This window comes from Leiobunum rupestre, chromosome 4 (genome assembly GCF_980474605.1).
Source record: "Leiobunum rupestre chromosome 4, qqLeiRupe1.1.hap1, whole genome shotgun sequence".
NCBI lineage: Eukaryota > Metazoa > Arthropoda > Arachnida > Opiliones > Sclerosomatidae > Leiobunum > Leiobunum rupestre.
Window position 1 is genome coordinate 36,863,500 of NC_143387.1, and position 19,180 is coordinate 36,882,679.

General features: G+C 36.2%; 1 protein-coding gene across 4 annotated transcripts in view; it reads left to right on the forward strand.

The window, feature by feature from the left end:
- The window catches only part of LOC149947628 (uncharacterized), a 73,057-nt gene that overhangs the window by 4,356 nt on the left and 49,521 nt on the right, over nt 1–19,180 (forward strand). Inside the window, exon 1 of one of the 4 annotated variants that reach the window (XM_090173364.1) lies at nt 3,010–3,270. The exons of 2 other annotated variants lie outside the window; for them this stretch is intronic. In XM_090173364.1, coding sequence (XP_090029490.1) covers nt 3,247–3,270 — 24 coding nt within the window. In that variant the 5' untranslated portion in view covers nt 3,010–3,246. Of the gene's footprint in view, nt 1–3,009; nt 3,271–19,180 lie in introns of those variants that run through there. One more of the 4 variants, XM_090173380.1, reaches the window with a different exon arrangement.

Here is a 19,180-nt window from a genome sequence, read left to right on the forward strand (position 1 = left end):
GCGAGCGAAGTGAAAAAACGTGTAATTTTTTCTTATCAATCAGTATATCGCTATATGAGAGAATTTTGAAGGTCTTGCGTTGACAATTGGCGCCCGTTGTATATAGATTTTCGAACTTTTTGTAGACGTTTCAGCCAAAAAAATTGGTTTTATCTTCGTTAGGAAAGATAAATTTAACCCCTTTTTTTCTCATTCGATAATACCAGAAGTAAATGAACCGAAGTTATCAGACCGCTATACTCCCCATGTTGGAGGCGGTTTCCTTAAGAAGTTAAATTTGAAATTTTGCGCGCTCCTAGTCCGAAAAAAAAGTTTTTGTTTTTATTAAACCATTTTTTATACATAGAAATAGCTATACCCACAATTCCCAAGTGCAATTTCATCATAATCATCATAATCATAATCAGGTAGGCTAATACCCAAGTCACCACCTTAGGCCTAAGTCGTCAAGCCATTAATTCAGGTGGCCGGGTTACAATTCGTAGGAGGGTTGTGACAAGCCCTGCATGCCACGCGTTCGAGCCAACAGCTCCCTACACTAACTTTTGACGTTAACCTCAACAAGTTTTTATATAAGGGGAAACCCCTTAAACCAGTGGGGAGAGAACTTGCCAACTCAACGCGGAAGGAATTATTCCTCGTTTTCACCCAGTGCCACAAGCTGGGATCGAACCCGGCTCCTCTTGCGGCGAGGTGAAAGTGCTAACCACTCCGCCACCCCAATTTATGGCGTCAAAAGACGGGGATGGAAATTAGCTTTTATTGGACTCGATTTTCATACGCCCTCCGATTCTGAGCGCTATTTCGATAACTTCGGTTCAATTACTTCTGATAATACGGAGGATAACTAGTCGAGCGGAAATGATACCCTGGACCCGGCTATCAGCCGGAGCGGAAAAAACTACGAAATAATAGTCTTTTTGCGCGCCATAACGAAAAATCGAATTTCGATACGTCATTGGCAACCATCGCGCCGAAGCCCTACGCCAGGGGTCTCCGAATCGCCAATTACGTTTTGCCTCTTCAAAACGTTGATAGAGCTTCGTTATCTCATTCCTTAATGAAGGGCTAGAACCATAAGTGTATAATATTGTTACGTAAGTGTGACACTTCCTATTCTTCACACGCAAAAGTTTCACTGACAAGGAGAGTACCCGAGGTATTTATTGCCGATTTTGTTCAAAGTCGGCCGTAATGTAGACCTATATGAAATATGAAATATCCCAAAAGGAGACGTTGCACTACCCTTTCGATTTGCCATGGCAACCGAAAATGGTTTTTATCACTTAAAACAAAAATAAGATTTTTTCCTTATTTTATCCAAAACATTTTACAATTTTAACCCAAAAATGTTCCAATTTACCCAAATTTGATCAAATTTACATGGGATTTTCTCGGTTTCACAGGGTCCTAGCTACGAAAATTTTGAAAAATTTTGAAAATCACGAAATGTGTAATTTGGACCACATTTAGGTAAATTTCATCAAGTTTGAGTAAATTGAAACATTTTTAGAATAAATTTGTAACAAATTTTGGGTAAAATAAGGAAAAAATCTTATTTTGGTTGTAAGTGGTCAAAAACATTTTCGGTTGCCATGGCAAATCGAATGGGTAGTGCAACGTCTCCTTTTGGGAAATTTCATATCTCTATAGGTCTACATTACGGCCGACTTTAAACTAAATCGGCAATAAACACCTCGGGTACTCTCCTTGTGAGAGCAATTCACAAGACAGACTGTATTACGGGCTTGCTAACGCGTCACACGTAGCCTTTGACAGCGCCTCGCTAGGGGGATAATTTCTTCTTGTCCGCAAATCGTAATTTGATCACTAAAGTACCCTATTTTCAAAAAATCTTAGGAAAAGCAATATCCGATTAAAATATTATGGTACTTCGGTTTAAGGCCAGTTAACAAAATGTTCAAAGCCGAGGCATATAGTTTTAACTGACAAGGAGAGTGTCCGAGGTGTTTATTGCCGAATTTGTTCAAAGTCGGGCGTAATGTAGACCTCTATGAGAGATGAAATTTCCCAAAAGGAGACGTTGCACTACCCATTCGATTCGCCATGGCAACCGAAAATGTTTTTGACCACTTAAAACAAAAAATTCTCCATTTTAAAAAGCATGGAATTATCTAGGTTTCACCTACGAAAATTTTAAAAAAAAATTTAAAATCACAAAATGGGTAATTTGGACCCACATTTAGGTAAATTTCATCGAGTTTCGGTAAATTGGAACTTTTTGGGGTAAAATTGTAACAATTTTTGTGTAAAATAAAAAAAAAATGTATTTCGGTTTTAAGTGGTCAAAAAAAAATTCGGTTGCCATGGCAAATGAAATGGGTACTGCAACGTCTCCTTTTGGGAAATTTCATATCTCATATAGGTCTACATTACGCCGGACTTTGAACAAAATCGGCAATAAACACCTTGTAAGTTAAAATTATGTCAGTAAAATATTCCCAAAAGTAGAGGTCGGCAAAATAGATAAATTCACTGCCAAAATATCGATTAACTATAAAAATTGTGGTTAACTGTTTATTTATTGATATTATCCACGGATAGAAAGGGATTGAACATTAAAAAAATAATTTTATTTTTCTGATAATCGTCGGTTGTGGATATAAAAAGATAGTGATTAATTCTTATCCAAACGCCGACCTCTACCCCAAAGTGACAAACTTATGGAACAATAATATAGACTTTAGCTAGAACGGATAAGCCAAGGGGGAAGCCGCGTTGGCCACGACCCGTTCGAACGGTAGTAGTCTGCGTGGCTTTAAGCCAGGAGCGTATAGTCTCCTACTGTAAACTCCGAACGCCTTTATTTTACTACTGGACGGGGCCCCCACGCGTTCGGTTGACCAGGCGCTCCTCGGCGGTGACGCAATGGCGCGCCCGTGACGTCGATGGAAGATGCTGGGGGGGTTGTCATGGCAACCGCCGTACCTCATCCAGACGGAATGTTCGGGATCCGAAATGGAAAGGATGGTCCCGTTACCGTTGGAGCTCAATTATTTAGCGTATTCTTTATCAGTCGCGAATTTTCGTAATCTCAGGGTCCGATAATAAGGTATCTTACCGCTTTTCGGAGTAAGAAATAATTGTGGCCGGGTGAATGGCGTAGTTAGGCGGCCCTTTCTTCGGGCCCAGCGAAAAGGGCGACTTTTCTCGCGGGGAGTGATACTTTTTAACCCTCTCCCGATCGTTATTGGGCCCAGATCCTCTGCCGGCGTTTTCCACACGATGGATGATATTTTCGCCGCATTTGTAAGTGCGCAATTTCTTTATTTCGCGATATGGTTGTCGTGATTTTACTCTCAGTATTATTACTTTTAAGGGGGAAGAATACAGTAAAAACCTCTTTTTAGTTCAAGCTGAACGTTTCTGTTTTAACAATTACATAATTTAATTATATTTTTCTTATTAGGCTGAATCTTCCTCTAGCGCTTAAAATAATTTTGATAATTCTAATATTAATAGTTAACGAGATAAAAGGTCCTAACTAGAGAGTAGTTTGGGTGCTTGCCCAACTTGTTTAGCTCCGGGGGTCCGAATTAAAACGTAATAACTTAATTACTTTTAAATTTAAAATCGTCAAAATTATTTTAAGCACTAAACAAGAGGCTGTTCTACAATAAATATTAATTTTATAAGTTAAAACACAATATTAAAAGAGTTCAGCTTAAAATAGCGCGAAAGTAGACAATGGCCACTGTAGTCTTCCCCCTTAAAGTCAAATATTTATCTATAGGACCCTTTAAAATGATTAAATATTGAAAATGTTTTTGGTGAAATTATATTTTAATTGTTGGATTATTCAAAATATTTCTTTAAAAAATAAGTCAGTATTATATTCTTAAAGTACTGTAGCTTTGATTATGTCCCATTGAAAGTAACATAAAAATTATATTAGGTTTTATAAGAGTATAAAATGAATAAACAGTGTTAACGCGCGAATTTGGGTCCTGGGAATCGAAGAGGTCCCCTCTCTGAATATCTGTCGTTCGAATCTATTTAAACAACGTAAGCAATTTATTAAACAATACGTACTAAAGTAATAATTACCGTAGATGCTAGATTGTATAAAGTATGCCATTGTTGCAACTATCCGGGTTATCCGAACGTTCCATTCATTTCAATCGGAAGAAATGGTTTGCCGATGGAAGATAAATAGTTAAATATACTAGCGGATATCAGGGCTCGTACGGATCCTGGATTACCTGGATAAGTCGGGGATTTTCAAATTGCGGGAAATAGTCGGGGATTTAAATAATGTCGTAAAAAGTCAAGGATTTTATTAGTCAACAAACTCTGGATCGCGGAGAAAAATTAGGTATCTTTTCTTGGACACCTTCTTCCTAGAGAGTATGTTGTTATAAAATATAATTAAGTTTGTGATTTAAAAAAAAAATTGTTTAATTTCGTACTTTTACCTGTAAAATCATGAAAATTACTAGGAATATCACCAAAAAGGTTCGGGATATTGCCAAAAAACGGTCAGGGATAACCTGGATAAGTCCGGGATTTGAAATCCGAAAATTTCGTACGAACCCTGAATACATATGTGGATCATTAAATAAATTTAGTAAATAACTAATTTAAATAGTGGAGATAATTTTTGTCATGGTGATGAAAAATGTATAGAGGAATTAAATAAATTAGGGGATACTCATGACGATTGAAAAATTAATTCACAATTTTTCAGGGTTCGTACATGACCTGGAAAACCTGGAAAAATCAGGGAATTTGAAAAAGGTTTCCAAAAGGTCTGGGAAAAGTCAGGGAATTTGAAAAGCTTTCCAAATGGTCAGGGAAAAGTCAGGGAATTTGAAAATGGTGCAAAAAAGGAAGGAAATTTTAAAATGACCCCAAAAAAATCAGGCAAATAAATTTTTGAAAGATGTATTAAAAATACATAGTCAATATTTTTGAAGATTTTACCTCAAAACATGCATTTATTCTACAAAAATGGTCAGGGAAAATTTGGCAATTTAGTCAGGGAAAAGTCAGGGAATTTAATTCCGGAAATTTTGTACGAACCCCAAGTGTCAAATGACCTTGTAAGGTTTGAAATTTTGTCTTAAGCCTGTATTATGGCTTAAGACAAAATTGTAAAAATTGTTAATTAATTTTTCAATCTTCATGAGTAATTGAATATTCCCTAATTTTATTAAATTTCCTCTATACAACTAATTTAAAGGGCGTATTTTTCGTTACGTAACGCGAAAGTTCTTCAATTGTTTAACCTTGAGTAACGCGTTACGCCACTGATAATGTAGAGACAATGAATTAATCGCGAAACTTTTAATAATATTTCCTAATTTACGAAATGGAACTCCGGGGTCGGATAATTTTTCTTTTCAATGGAGTGGCTCGTAAACTATTAGCTGAGCAGGTGAAACACCCAGAGGGAAACGTATTTCCGAGCTACGCGTATAGTTATGTTGCAAGGGGGGAGCGAGCCTCCAGTTCTTTTGGGATGAAAGGCTGTTTAACGAGGATCGAAGAAAAATCATTAAATTTGGAATGTCATTTTAATTTCTTTGTATTTTCTGGTTAATGGTTCGGGGTCGCTAAAGAGTGCGGCATCTGGAACACGTGAGAAAACGGCTCGCCGCTGACGTCACCACGAAAACGGAACTGCGCCCAGTGTGTCACCCTCCGCGTCACTCGAAACAATTACTTTTAATTGCTCTCTGACGCGTCCCCTATAGTTCTTTACCAGGGCTCCCACCGCGTCCATAGAATACCCAAAAGTCCTTAGTTTAATTTCAAAGGGCCCTTAATTTGGTCACTAAAGTACCCTATTTTCAAAAAATCTGAGAAAAAGCAATATCCCATTAAAATATTTTTGTACTTCGGTTTAAAGGCAGTTTACAAAATTGTCAAAGCTGAGGCATATAGGGGAGTACCGGAGGTGTTTATGGCCGATTTTGTTCAAATCCCATGCTTTTTTAAATGGAGATTTTATTTGTTTGAAGGGGTCAAACACATTTTCGGTTGCCATGGCGAGTCGAATGGGTAGTGCAACGTCTTCTTTTGGGAAATTTCATATCTCATATAGGTCTACATTACGCCTGACTTTGAACAAAATCAGCCTAACGCAAGGTCAGTTTTCGGGATTCGAAAATAACTTTTTCTTAGGATATTGTCTAATTTTGTTTTACTTTGGCGTACATTTTAGTACTTATTTTCCATAATATATTCCATATAGTATATTATTTATTTATTTATAAAGTATCGTAAGGATCATAAAACGGAGTGGTACGAATCGAACGGAGGCTATGCAGGGAATTTAAAAATGGGCCTAAAAAGTCAGGGAATTCAATTTTATCTTGGCACTTTTTGAAGGTAAGTTAACTCTAGATTTACGACAAATTCCACGATTATTATTTATTTCCTTGAATGTTTGACTAATTTTTTCAACATTGCAATAACCTTTTTACTGAAATATAAGTTCATCTTAATTTATTAACTTCTGATAAAAGTAAAATATAAAAGAAAAATTTTGGCCTTAATAAGTCAGGGAAAATTTCTTAAATGGTCAGGGAAAACAGGGAATAGTCAGGGAATTTGAATCTGAAAATTTTGTGGCAACCCTGGCTATGGTTTTCGTGTTAAGATGCAATATTGGAGAACCTTATTTTTGGAAACGAATTCGCGAGTTTTTCAAAGCGTCGTATTTTTTAATGCCCTCCAAATGGAATTTTGTGGTTATAATGTTTGCCATCCCGCTGTTGAGGCTGATATTTTTGGAGAGAAAGGTCCGGTTTATTCCGTCGCTTTAATGAAAGGCAATAAACGCCATAGTGAAAGTGAAAACGTCAGCTATTCAAAGGGCCCCAAAATGGTTTGGCCCAGTTGCGGCTATTCAATAAGATTCAATAGCTATAGGCCAAAATGGGAGATCCTTTTTGAAGTTTAATCAAAGTATCTGCCCCCAGGGGGTTTACTGGCGCCTTTCTCTTTCGTTAGAACCCTTTTTGGGTGTAAATCGTTGGCCATCTCGATAACTCCTAACTTGAATTCTGCGTGAGAACGTGAAAGGAATTTTAGTATTTTACCCTAGGTTTTGTTTCGCATTTTCTTTACTCTGGTCGTTGGAAATACAAAGAACTTTTAATGTAAACAAACTTCTTTGAATGTCTCGAGAAAAGAAATGATGGATATTCGGTTAAACAATGGAAGAAAATGGGTTGATTTTAACGTCTAATGAACCCCAAAGTGTGTTTATTACCGCGAATCCTGAATTTAATTAACAAAATGAAAAAATTGTCATTTTCCAATTTAATGCGAATTTTGCGTGTCGGGATTGTCAACCTCGACGCGTCTGTTGAAGATTAATATTTGTAAATATGAAGCGCTCTCTTTAATCACAATGCTTACGTTAAAACGAAAAAATACGTAAACAGTACATTGTGTTTATATACGTCATCCTTTGAATTTAGTAGAATTCGTTTAGAAATAAACATGATAGAACAGGATGTTCAATGTCTGTTCCGAAAAGATAAATCATAGAAAATGGTAGATAATAAAATGAAAACTTCCTAAGGCTGTTGCGTAAAATTTCGACGTAAGTGTTTTCTATTTTAAAAAATGCAAAAAAAATGGCTAATTTAGTAGAACTATGAAATATTATTTTATTTTCCCGAAATTACCATTATAAATCTTACTAAAATTTAGATAAATCTGTGATACAACTAATAAGACTGAGTGAAGTTTAGGGCTTACCTTTACAATGTTTGGGTAGTTTTCTTGGTCTTTTAAAATTTGGGTGTTTTTTTTAACAATTTTTTGGGATTTTGGATTTTTTTTATTAATATAGTGGGGATTTTGGAATAATGGTTTTTTTTTGGAATAATGGGGGGTTTTTGGAATATGGGGGGGTTTTGGTTCTGTATTGTCCAAGGCCTATGCAGTTTTACCCCTCACTTTAAACAGTCAAAATTTACTTCCAAGTTCATTTAGAGCCTAAAGGTATTCCGCTCTGGTAGAAGCCTTACTCTCTCACAAGGAAAGTACCCGAGGTGTTTATTTCCTATTTTGTTCAAAGTCAGGCGTAATGTAGACCTATATGAGATATGAAATTTCCCAAAAGGAGACGTTGCACTACCCATTCTATTTGCTATGGCAACCGAAAATGTTTTTGACCACTTAAAACAAAAACATCTCCATTTAAAAAAGCATGGGATTTTTTCGGTTTTACAGGATCCTACCTACGAAAATTTAAAAAAAAATCACGAAATGGATAATTTGGACTATATTTAGGTAAATTTGATCAAATTTGGGTAAATTGGAACATTTTTGGGTTAAAATTGTAAAATATTTTGGATAAAATAAGGAAAAAATCTTATTTTTGTTCTAAGTGGTCAAAAACATTTTCGGTTGCCATGGCAAAACGAATGAGTAGTGCAACGTCTCCTTTTGGGAAATTTCATATCTCATTTAGGTCTACATTACGGCCGACTTTGAACAAAATCGGCAATAAACACCTCGGGTACTCTCCTTGTCAGTCCCAAAAAAGTAGGCGTAGTTAAATTTAATAATTAATTTACGTTTCAATAGACGTTGAAACCCCGAAGCGTTAAACGTCCTTATTTAAACGCCTTCCTTATTAAACCAATATTATTTGTTTATAAATGGATTAAGTAATTAATTAATAATCTCGAGACTAGTAATAAAATTAATATCCGCCGGTTTTAAGAGCTTTAAAGAAAATGAATTATAAACTGAGTGAGTAGATTTTGATCTGCGAAGGAGGGAGGAAATCAAATCTGGCGTCCCCCCCAGTTGAAATCGATCGGCTATTAATAAGGGCGTCTGGAATGGGGTGACGTCATAATGAGATAAGTAAATAACGCGACAGTCGCCTCCGGTTAAATAAGCTCGGAGTGTACCTTTTTCTGTTTATCCCGTGGCTCATTAAGAGCGCCATCCTACTGACCCATCGTCCGCCGTCATCCCCGCGAACGGGAGGATGCGCCGACGCCACTTTCCTCTCGCCGACGACTCCGCGTGAGTCAAGCTCTTTTAATCGATAGCGTTGCCCCTGGCAACTGAGGTGGTCCAGACCGGTCCCATCCGCCGCACCCTCCGACCCCCGCTTCTCTCCCGTCGCACCCATCCGACAAACCCGGAATGCCTTTTTATTCCGACGTTGAAGACGAGCTTATTTTTTTTCGCTTACTTTCGCTACGTAGACCTTCGATGTCTTACCAAGTTGATGAATTTTAAACGGATGTAGTGGTTGTACCGGTAACCGAATCACCGTGTCTATTTTTCCTAATCTATTATTTTGCGTTGGGGTCGGTAAAAAGAAATATCCTTTAATGTTATGAAGGAATCAGTTAGTGTTGTAAGTCGGAAAATGACCAAGGCCTTTTTTCCGGAAAATTTTCCGTATTTTTCCGAATAAAATAGACTAATCATGGAGTTAATATTTATTTTATTTTATTCGGAAAAATACGGAAAATTAACTCAATAATTAGTCTAATATATTGTTTGCAATTTAAAAAAAAGCGGAATTTTCGCCTCATTTTTTCAAATCTGAAAGTAAAACTAAACCTCTAGACTAGTTTAAACTGATTAACAATGTAACGCTACTAATGTTTTGTAGTATGTTTACTGTTATTAGACATTTTATATCGATAAAAAGTTAAAAACATTGAAACAAATTACTTTTTAAGGGTTTTCAATTTTTTATTTTTCCGATTTGCGGAAAAATTTCCCCAATAGGGACTTGGCAGTGCTACGTTAGTTTTTTTTCAATAGTTTTTATCGTGGGGAGAAAAATAAGACCACAATGGCGGCCATGGCCAAAGCTACGGAGTGCCAAGTCTCTATTCGGAAAATTTTATTTTTTCCGGAAAATTAACAACGCTAGAATCAGTTGATTCGAGTTTAAATACGTGTACTTTGGAAATACGGAGCGAAACTTATATATCCTTGCCGGGACGGTCTTGTTTCGTAGTTTGGAGAGACAGTTTTTGCGTTTCACATTTTTCACCGTCTATAAGAAAAGGGGGCGAGTGAAATTCGCCGATGCTAGGGATTTTTTTCTCCGTTTAAATCCATTTTAGTAGGAATATTTTTCTAAAATTGGTGGATTTTGCCGGTTTTTGGACATCTGTTTTCGTTCGTCAGAATGTTTCTTTCGTCCCATTATGCAAATTCTTCGTCTCTCCTTCGCGGAGGATTAAATTCTTTAGAATTGATAAGAATCCGTGATACGAAACTACGAATAAATTCCAAATATTTAGTCTGTGGGACGAGCTATTTTCGGAGATAAATATTTCTAAATTAATCGTTCCAGAAATATATTTATTTTGAGCAGTATTTTTTCGCGACTTCCTAGAGAAAAACGTAGAACGTATTCCACTAATTGAATCAAAAGCGAGGTTAATGAGGTTAATGACGTTGTTTATTTTTGTTACGTTCTATTTAAAGAGTCTATAAGAGGATCCTTTATAGTGTTTAAATTTTGTGATTTTAAGGAAAGTAACACCATTAGCGTTTATGAATTTGGAACTTGCTAATGGTGATAGGTTTAACATGAACTATAACGTAAATTATCTACATTTTCTTAAAATAAAAATAGTGTAGTTGAGAATTTGTCAATTTTAAAATAATTAAACGGAAGAAAACCAAATTTCTATTTATTTGAGTTGGTTTAAGATTGAAACGAGGCAAAATAATTTATTTACTTGAGTCGGTTTAAGATTGAAACTAGGCAAAATAATTTATTTATTTGAGTCGGTTTAAGATTGAAACGAGGCAAATCATTATTTATTTATTTGAGTTGGTTTAAAATTGAAACGAGGCAAATCATTAATTCATCTATTTGAGTTGGTTTGAAATTGAAACGAGGCAAATCGTTATTTATTTGAGTTGGTTTAAAATTGAAACGAGGCAAATCGTTATTTATTTATTTGAGTTGGTTTAAAATTCAAACGAGACAAATCAAATGAAACTGTTTTCAAGAAGTCTTTTTTGGCCTCCTTAATTGGTCCATCTTCTCTTCATTAAGTGGAAGGCATACAATGAACGCTTGCGAAATAATTTAATTCTGAAGGAAGAAAACGAACGTGTACCGAAGACGAATGAAAAAAACTTAAAGAAGTACTCCAAAAAAAATCACTTTCGCTCATTCTCGCCAACAGAGGGAGACACACGTGGATAAGTAACGGGGAAGACGAGCCAACAAATTTAATACAGACGTGCCCTCCCCCCCTTGAAGCCGAACCCTTCGAAGTCTGAGAAGGCAGCGCTGGGAATTAAGAATTCTGATCACGATAGCCCGGTAATTTATAGGCTATTGAAGGAACCGGAGGTTTTCATTAAGGGTCAACTTGGACGCGGCAACCCTTTCAGTTTCAGCGCTACCCTCAGGGGGATCAGTCTTCTAAACGCTGGTGTATTGAACTTCTCTCGACGCCGGTAAAAACATTTAAACCACGGTGGGATTTACTTAACGACGGGTTCTGTTTTTGGGGAGAAAACTTGAAATTCTTAGAAAGTGTTGGTGTAGATAATTTGGGATGTTGAACTCCGGCTCTTCAAGATGGCCGCGGAAAAACTGCATTTTTCGGTTTCTCGTACGAGATTATTTTTTTCATTTGATAAATAGGCGGTAACGTCTACCAGTGTTATTCATTCTGCGAAATAAACTTATATTCCGTAATTTGCATACGCTTGTTGCCTTGAATTCTCTAATACATTTTCTGACTCGTAGATGGCAGCAGGTGTGCCTGCTCGCCTTAATTCTCAATTTGTTAGATAATGTCTGGGTTGATAAAATGAGCTGAGTGTAGAAACTTTTTGAAAGTATTCGCTCTGTTTTACATATTTTATATATAAACTTGTTAAACGGATGAACTAATTTGAACTAAGATAGCTGTAAACTTGTCAAACATTCACGATTGGTAAAACATTTGAATGGGTCAACAGGATATGGTAAACTTTTGAACGCCGAGGGGCAGTTCACTTCGATGTTTAAGTTTGCACTCTTGATCGATTAAATTATGATTGAGATGATTGAATGGATAAATCGTTATTAAATCACGATTAAAAATAAAAATATCTAAAATTAGGACTTGATTAAATCGCTATTAAAATATTAGATCGTGATTAAACAGATTAACTTGTGTGATTAAATCAAGATTAAACAGATTAGCTCGTGATTAAATCAAGATTAAGCAGATTAGCTCGTGATTAAATCAAGATTAAGCAGATTAGCTCGTGATTAAATCAAGATTAAGCAGATTAGCTCGTGATTAAATCAAGATTAAGCAGATTAGCTCGTGATTAAATCAAGATTAAGCAGATTAGCTCGTGATTAAATCAAGATTAAGCAGATTAGCTCGTGATTAAATCAAGATTAAGCAGATTAGCTCGTGATTAAATCAAGATTAAGCAGATTAGCTCGTGATTAAATCAAGATTAAGCAGATTAGCTCGTGATTAAATCGTGATTAAGCAGATTAGCTCGTGATTAAATCGTGATTAAGCAGATTAGCTCGTGATTAAATCGTGATTAAGCAGATTAGCTCGTGATTAAATCGTGATTAAGCAGATTAGCTCGTGATTAAATCAAGATTAAGCAGATTAGCTCGTGATTAAATCAAGATTAAGCAGATTAGCTCGTGATTAAATCGTGATTAAGCAGATTAGCTCGTGATTAAATCGTGATTAAGCAGATTAGCTCGTGATTAAGCAGATTAGCTCGTGATTAGACCGTGATTAAACAGTAACTCGTGATTAGACCGTGATGAAACAGTAACTCGTGATTAGACCGTGATGAAACAGTAACTCGTGATTAGACCGTGATGAAACAGTAACTCGTGATTAAATCGTGATGAAACAGTAACTCGTGATTAAATCGTGATTAAATCGTGATTAAATCGTGATTAAATCGTGATTAAATCGTGATTAAATCGTGATTAAATCGTGATTAAATCGTGATTAACCGGTGATTAAATCGTGATTAAATCGTGATTAACCGGTGATTAAATCCGATTAAGTGTGAACCCGAAAGAAGAGTGATCTGCTCCTCGTTGAACGCCGTGGATTGAAAACTGCGTTTGGTTAAACATCAACAATAACGTAATTTAATTATACTTGATATGTAGACTCGCGGCCCCAGTTTCCAAAAATGATCGCCTCCAAACCCAGCAGGCGCGTATACAAGTACGGTTTCGGAATGAAATCATTTCTATGAAAGGGCATAATTTCTGCGCGTATAAAGACAGATAAGATACGTGTACATTAGGGCAGCAGACGTTTCCCGTTTCCTTTTCAAGCGGAGTTGATTCAGCCGCAGATTCTCCTTTTTTCTTTCGAGAAAAGTGTTGATAAAAGAGTAGGCTTGTTTTGATCTGGTAAACTTTTCGGGTCGCGCTCGTTTACCCCCCTCCGCGCGAATACTTTTAAAAAATAAAAATGATGAAATTCGGGTCGGATTTTTATTTTTCATATTTCGCTTCAACCGCGCGTTTACGGTATAACAATTACTTTTACGAGCGCCAGACAAAATGTAGGTCTCGAGTTTTCTACGTTTTATTTTTATATTTGGCCACGTGTATATTGCCTCATAATACGCTCATTTCTTTCATTTTTAAGTTACGGCTTAAGACTTCGGCGAATTAAACGCGCTTTAAATCGCTTACGGTTCTTTTCAAGATCGCAATCACCCTCAACTTTTCGAACGCGTTTTTCAAAAGAGAAAGGACTATTATCAAAAGGGGCGAAATTGCTGTCAGCCGAAGCAAATGGTCACGCTGCTTTTCGAGTTACATGAACTTATAAGGGTCGATCCGGTTCGTGTCGATTAATTTTAATTCTGGGCATATTAGATTCTGGGCATATTAGATTCTGGGCATATTAGATTCTGGGCATATTAGATTCTGGGCATATTGGATTTTGGGAATTTTAGTTTTTGGGAATTTTAGTTTTTGGGAATTTTAGTTTTTGGGAATTTTAGTTTTTGGGAATTTTAGTTTTTGGGAATTTTAGTTTTTGGGAATTTTAGTTTTTGGGAATTTTAGTTTTTGGGAATTTTAGTTTTTGGGAATTTTAGTTTTTGGGAATTTTAGTTTTTGGGAATTTTAGTTTTTGGGAATTTTAGTTTTTGGGAATTTTAGTTTTTGGGAATTTTAGTTTTTGGGAATTTTAGTTTTTGGGAATTTTAGTTTTTGGGAATTTTAGTTTTTGGGAATTTTAGTTTTTGGATGCTAATTTATCTTAATTCGAGTGCTTGGGTTTGAATTTCCTTCGATACGGAAATGAATAAGCGGATTTTTTTATCGATTCGGTTCGATCATTGCTAACCCCGTTATAAATAACTTAGTAAGAATGTTCTTAGTTTAGAAATAAGCAATAAGCAATAATATGCAAATTATTACGCTAAACTGCTTTTATTATCGATTATTTGAATCTGTTTCTGAAACATTTATTCGAACTTCGTGATTTCAAATGAACTATCGCTCTGTTTACAGAAGCGTGAAAAAAGTGGTTTTTCGACGTCGATCTTTGCCCCGTTTTTACATATCGTAAAAACGAATTTAAATAATATAATATCGACATCCGCTCCGATTAAAGTTCGCGTCATGTCTCGAAGTTTATATTTATTTTTAATATAAATTCTTTCGTGCCAAAAAAAGAGAAACATATTTCGCTTTAGTTTCGAGGAAAACTAACCCCGATCGAGAATTTTTGGTAATAGACCGGAAACGCGTTTCCTTCCCCAAATACTTGAGCTTCCTTCGAGGCGGCTGGTAGCTGAGACGACGCCGGGTCTACCTTTGCACCGAGGCACGCTCTCCATTACGGCGTCCATGATCCAGCGACCATTTTTCGCGCGTGCTTAAGCGTTCAATGTCTCGTCTTTCGTGCGGAACGGATAGAAATTTTCTTATTATTCGCCTTCTGTTATTTTGTAGCCAAATCTCTCTAATTTTCTGCCTTTGTATTGTTTTAATTGAGGGAAATTACACCGTAAAAAGCCCGGGGATGTCACCAAAGATGCCAAAATATACTTAAACTCTCTCGATATGTCTCGACTCGAGCGCGTAGTCTCGAACAAAGGACGTTATATTATTCAAGATACGGCGATGTCATTGTTACGGGGAACGTGATCCATTCAAACCGCGTCAACTTTGGGCTACCTAGAATGCCCGGTCATTTGGCGTCTTCACCTAGATGTTTTCATAATTAAGGAACGTTAGAAAATTAAAGTAGTTTCAATTCGATCTTTGCAATAAGTTTACATTCGTACAAATCCCGTACACTTGATAGACCAAATTATTTAAAAAAACTAAAACGAACTTTAAAATCCCGAAATCTGGGCTAGAATCGTTTCCCAAATGTCGAAATGGCCTAAAACATCTGAAAACAACACGACAATTGCGCCCCGAAATCTGTAAATCAATTTCTGATTTCTGAAATCACTTTGAGATTCAAAATCCCGTACGCAAAACCAGAAATCAACACGACAATTGCGCTCTGAAATCTAAAAATCATTTCTGAAATCACTTTGAGATTCAAAATCCTGTACGCAAAACCAGAAATCAACACAATTGCGCTCTGAAATCTAAAATCAATTTCTAGTTTTCTGAAATCAACAAATCAATTTCTGATTTCCGAAATCACTTTGAGATTCAAAATCCCTTACGCAAAACCAGAAATCAACACAATTGCGCTCTGAAATCTAAAAATCAGTTTCTGATTTCCGAAATAACTTTGAGATTCAAAATCCCTTACGCAAAACCAGAAAGCAACACGGCAATTGCGCTCTGTAATCTAAAAATCAATTTCTGATTTCCGAAATCACTGAGATTCAAAATCCCGTGCACAAAACCAGAAATCCGCACGACAATTGCGCTCTGAAATCTAAAAATCCATTTCTAGTTTTCTGAAATCTAAAAATCCATTTCTAGTTTTCTGAAATCTAAAAATCCATTTCTAGTTTTCTGAAATCAACAAATCAATTTCTAGTTTTTTGAAATCAACAAATCAATTTCTAGTTTTTTGAAATCAACAAATCCATTTCTAGTTTTTTGAAATCAACAAATCCATTTCTAGTTTTTTGAAATCAACAAATTCATTTCTAGTTTTCGGAAATCAACAAATCAATTTCTAGTTTTCGGAAATCAACAAATCAATTTCTAGTTTTCGGAAATCAACAAATCAATTTCTAGTTTTCGGAAATCAACAAATCAATTTCTAGTTTTCGGAAATCAACAAATCAATTTCTAGTTTTCGGAAATCAACAAATCAATTTCTAGTTTTCGGAAATCAACAAATCAATTTCTAGTTTTCGGAAATCAACAAATCAATTTCTAGTTTTCGGAAATCAACAAATCAATTTCTAGTTTTCGGAAATCAACAAATCAATTTCTAGTTTTCGGAAATCACTTTGAGATTCAAAATTTGAAAATGCCGGACCCCTCGATTATGCGTTAAGCTAAACTCTATAGTAGATAGTTAGGCGGAGGATTTGAAGAATAACAAGCACTTGGCTAATATCCATGAAATCGGGGTTGTTATTAGTCGACGTGGAGAAAGATAGTCTATAAGGATGCCTTCTTGACTGTAAAAATATTAAATGATTAAGATACATTATATCGGAATTCCGACAATGCTTCTTTTATGGCACGCGAAAAGAAAACAAACCCCCCTCGCTGAAACGGGCATATATCACAATCATGTTTATTTTCGGCTTAAATCGAAACTGGTTTTTTTCTGTTTCCTTAAAGAGAAAACAATGCCGCATTATCTTCCTTTGACAGTTTATTTCCTGTAAAGGCTAGTCTTCACTCGAGCGAGCGTCGCGTCGAGGCGAGATAAAAAAAATGTATTAGGCCTAACGGAGATTTTTGCGTCCTTCGTCGTAGTGGTGTTTTGGCCTCGGTGAAAACCAGCCTTAAAGACTCATTTTTCAGTCTGATGGGTTACGTCTTCCAGTACTAGTTTCTCGAAACGTCGCGGTGGGCCATTTCCCAAAGATATCATAATGCTTTTCTGGCAAGCACTTTGCAGCGTTGTTGTAGTTACTTACGGGCTCTTTCAATCACCGCCGAGTTAAACGGTCCGTGTCGTCTGCAACGGTGTCAAACGCCGTGGAACTCGGCCTATCCCCGAAACAAAGACCACATGGCCCCAGCCGTTCATGCGTTAGTTTCGAGACGCAAAACGGAACTACTTCGTCCAACCATTTTAAAATCCCGGTTTATTGATGATCCCAAGTTCGTACGCGCCTTTCGAGCCATTATCGACGTGCCTCGAAACGCTCGTTCGACATTCCTAAGCGTCTCAATGTTTGCTAGGAAGCGTTATCAAGCTCCCGGAAATGTTCCTGGTATAGTTGACGTATCAGAAAACGAGGAGACTGTGTTTTGGGTCTTAAGCGACTTACTTATTCTCGTTACGTCTCATTAGCGGGGAACTTGGAGGAAAGTGTTAAAGTTGAGAGGCCCCATTCGAAATTCTCGTGAAATGCCACCAACGAATTTTTATCCGTGACACAATCGCGAGTGGTCTCCCCGTTAATTAATTTCCCGACAGAATTCGAGTTATTCTAGTTTTGGTAACTACGCGTAATAAATCACGAGTTTTTAGTGTCTTTTACCTCGCTATTAATCGCCGTTATCACCGCTGAACTGATTTGACGAAAAGGTGATGACTTCCGTAATGCGAGATAACCTTGAAACTAGCTTGATCAGTGTTCAGTTTGCTGTCAATGATTTATTGACTATATCAGAGTAAAATTTAAAAGGGAACGGCCAAGCTTTTCCAAATATGGCCTTATTTCCGTATCAAAAGATTAACAAGACGTTCTATATACTAACACGTACCTTTTTTTGTCTTGAAAAAATAGCTTTTGGCCCAAAAAGTTGAAACTAAAAATAACGCCTGGTGTTTGGGTTTGAATTTTCGCCGCCATCTTAGGGGCTGCCGCCAGCGCCCCTAACCCCGTACGGGCGATTTGCTAACTATCCTAACTTTTAAAATCGCGCAATTTAGGCTTAGGTCTCTTATAACTGCAAAACAAATTTTTGCGTCTTCAGCAGCGCGCGCTTTTACGTTGTTTTTCTGTCTCACCGACTTCTCACCAGGTGTCGCGGCGGACGCGCGCTTTTCGATTTCCCGAAATTTCTTTATTTTATTAAAAATTAACCACTCAATATTTTTTGATACGGTTTTCGCCATAAATTTTAGTTTTTAATTAGCTATAGGGCTATCTAACTGGTTAAAGCTGGACCGTTCCCCTTTAAGCTGATCACGCGTTTATGATGTGCTAAAACGTTCATATTTGAAAATTAGTATATATATATTGATTAAAAATTGTAATTCAAAAAGAGTAGAACCTTATAAGTAAAGGTCAAGCTTCCGTCGATAGTCACTCGTGGCGCTACAGTCCCGAACGAAACAGGATGGGAATTCTTAATTTTCTACTACTTTCTAGACTGTAGCGCCACCCGTGAGTATTGATTGAAGCTCCCTGCTAAGGTTATATTTCCATTAAATGTATCTTCGATATTACTTCCAACTTTTAATAATCTTAAGCCCAGTTCACACTATACAGTTAATTGGGCCACTTAACTGTATCCAACTAATTGTAAGCAAGAAAATTGTATAGTGTGAACAGACAAATTGTAACAATTGTTCCCACTTTTTCTGTTCACACTATACAATTTTCTTGCTTACAATTAGTGGTATACAGTTAAGTGGCCCAATTAATTGTATAGTGTGAACTGGGCTTTATATTAAAAAGTAAAGAGTTTGTAATTTTGGCCGGAAAAATGTCCAGAAAATTTCTGAATTGCGGAAATGTTTTCGTAAATCGGAAAAATAAAAAATTGAAACATAAATTACTTTTTAAGGGTTCTTAATGTTTTTAACTTTTTATCGATATAAAATGTCTAATAACAGTAAAAATACTACAAAACATTAATTTGTAATCATTTTAAACTAGTCTAGATGTTTAGTTTTACTTTTAGATTCGAAAAAATTGAGGCGAAAATGCCGCTTTATTTAAATTTGCAAACAATATATTAGACTAATCATGGAATGAATTTTTTTTTATTTTATTCGGAAAAATACGGGAAATTATCCGAAAAAAAGACCTCTGTAATTTTCCGGAAAATTTTCCGACTTACAATACTAAAAAAGTGGGTAAAAAT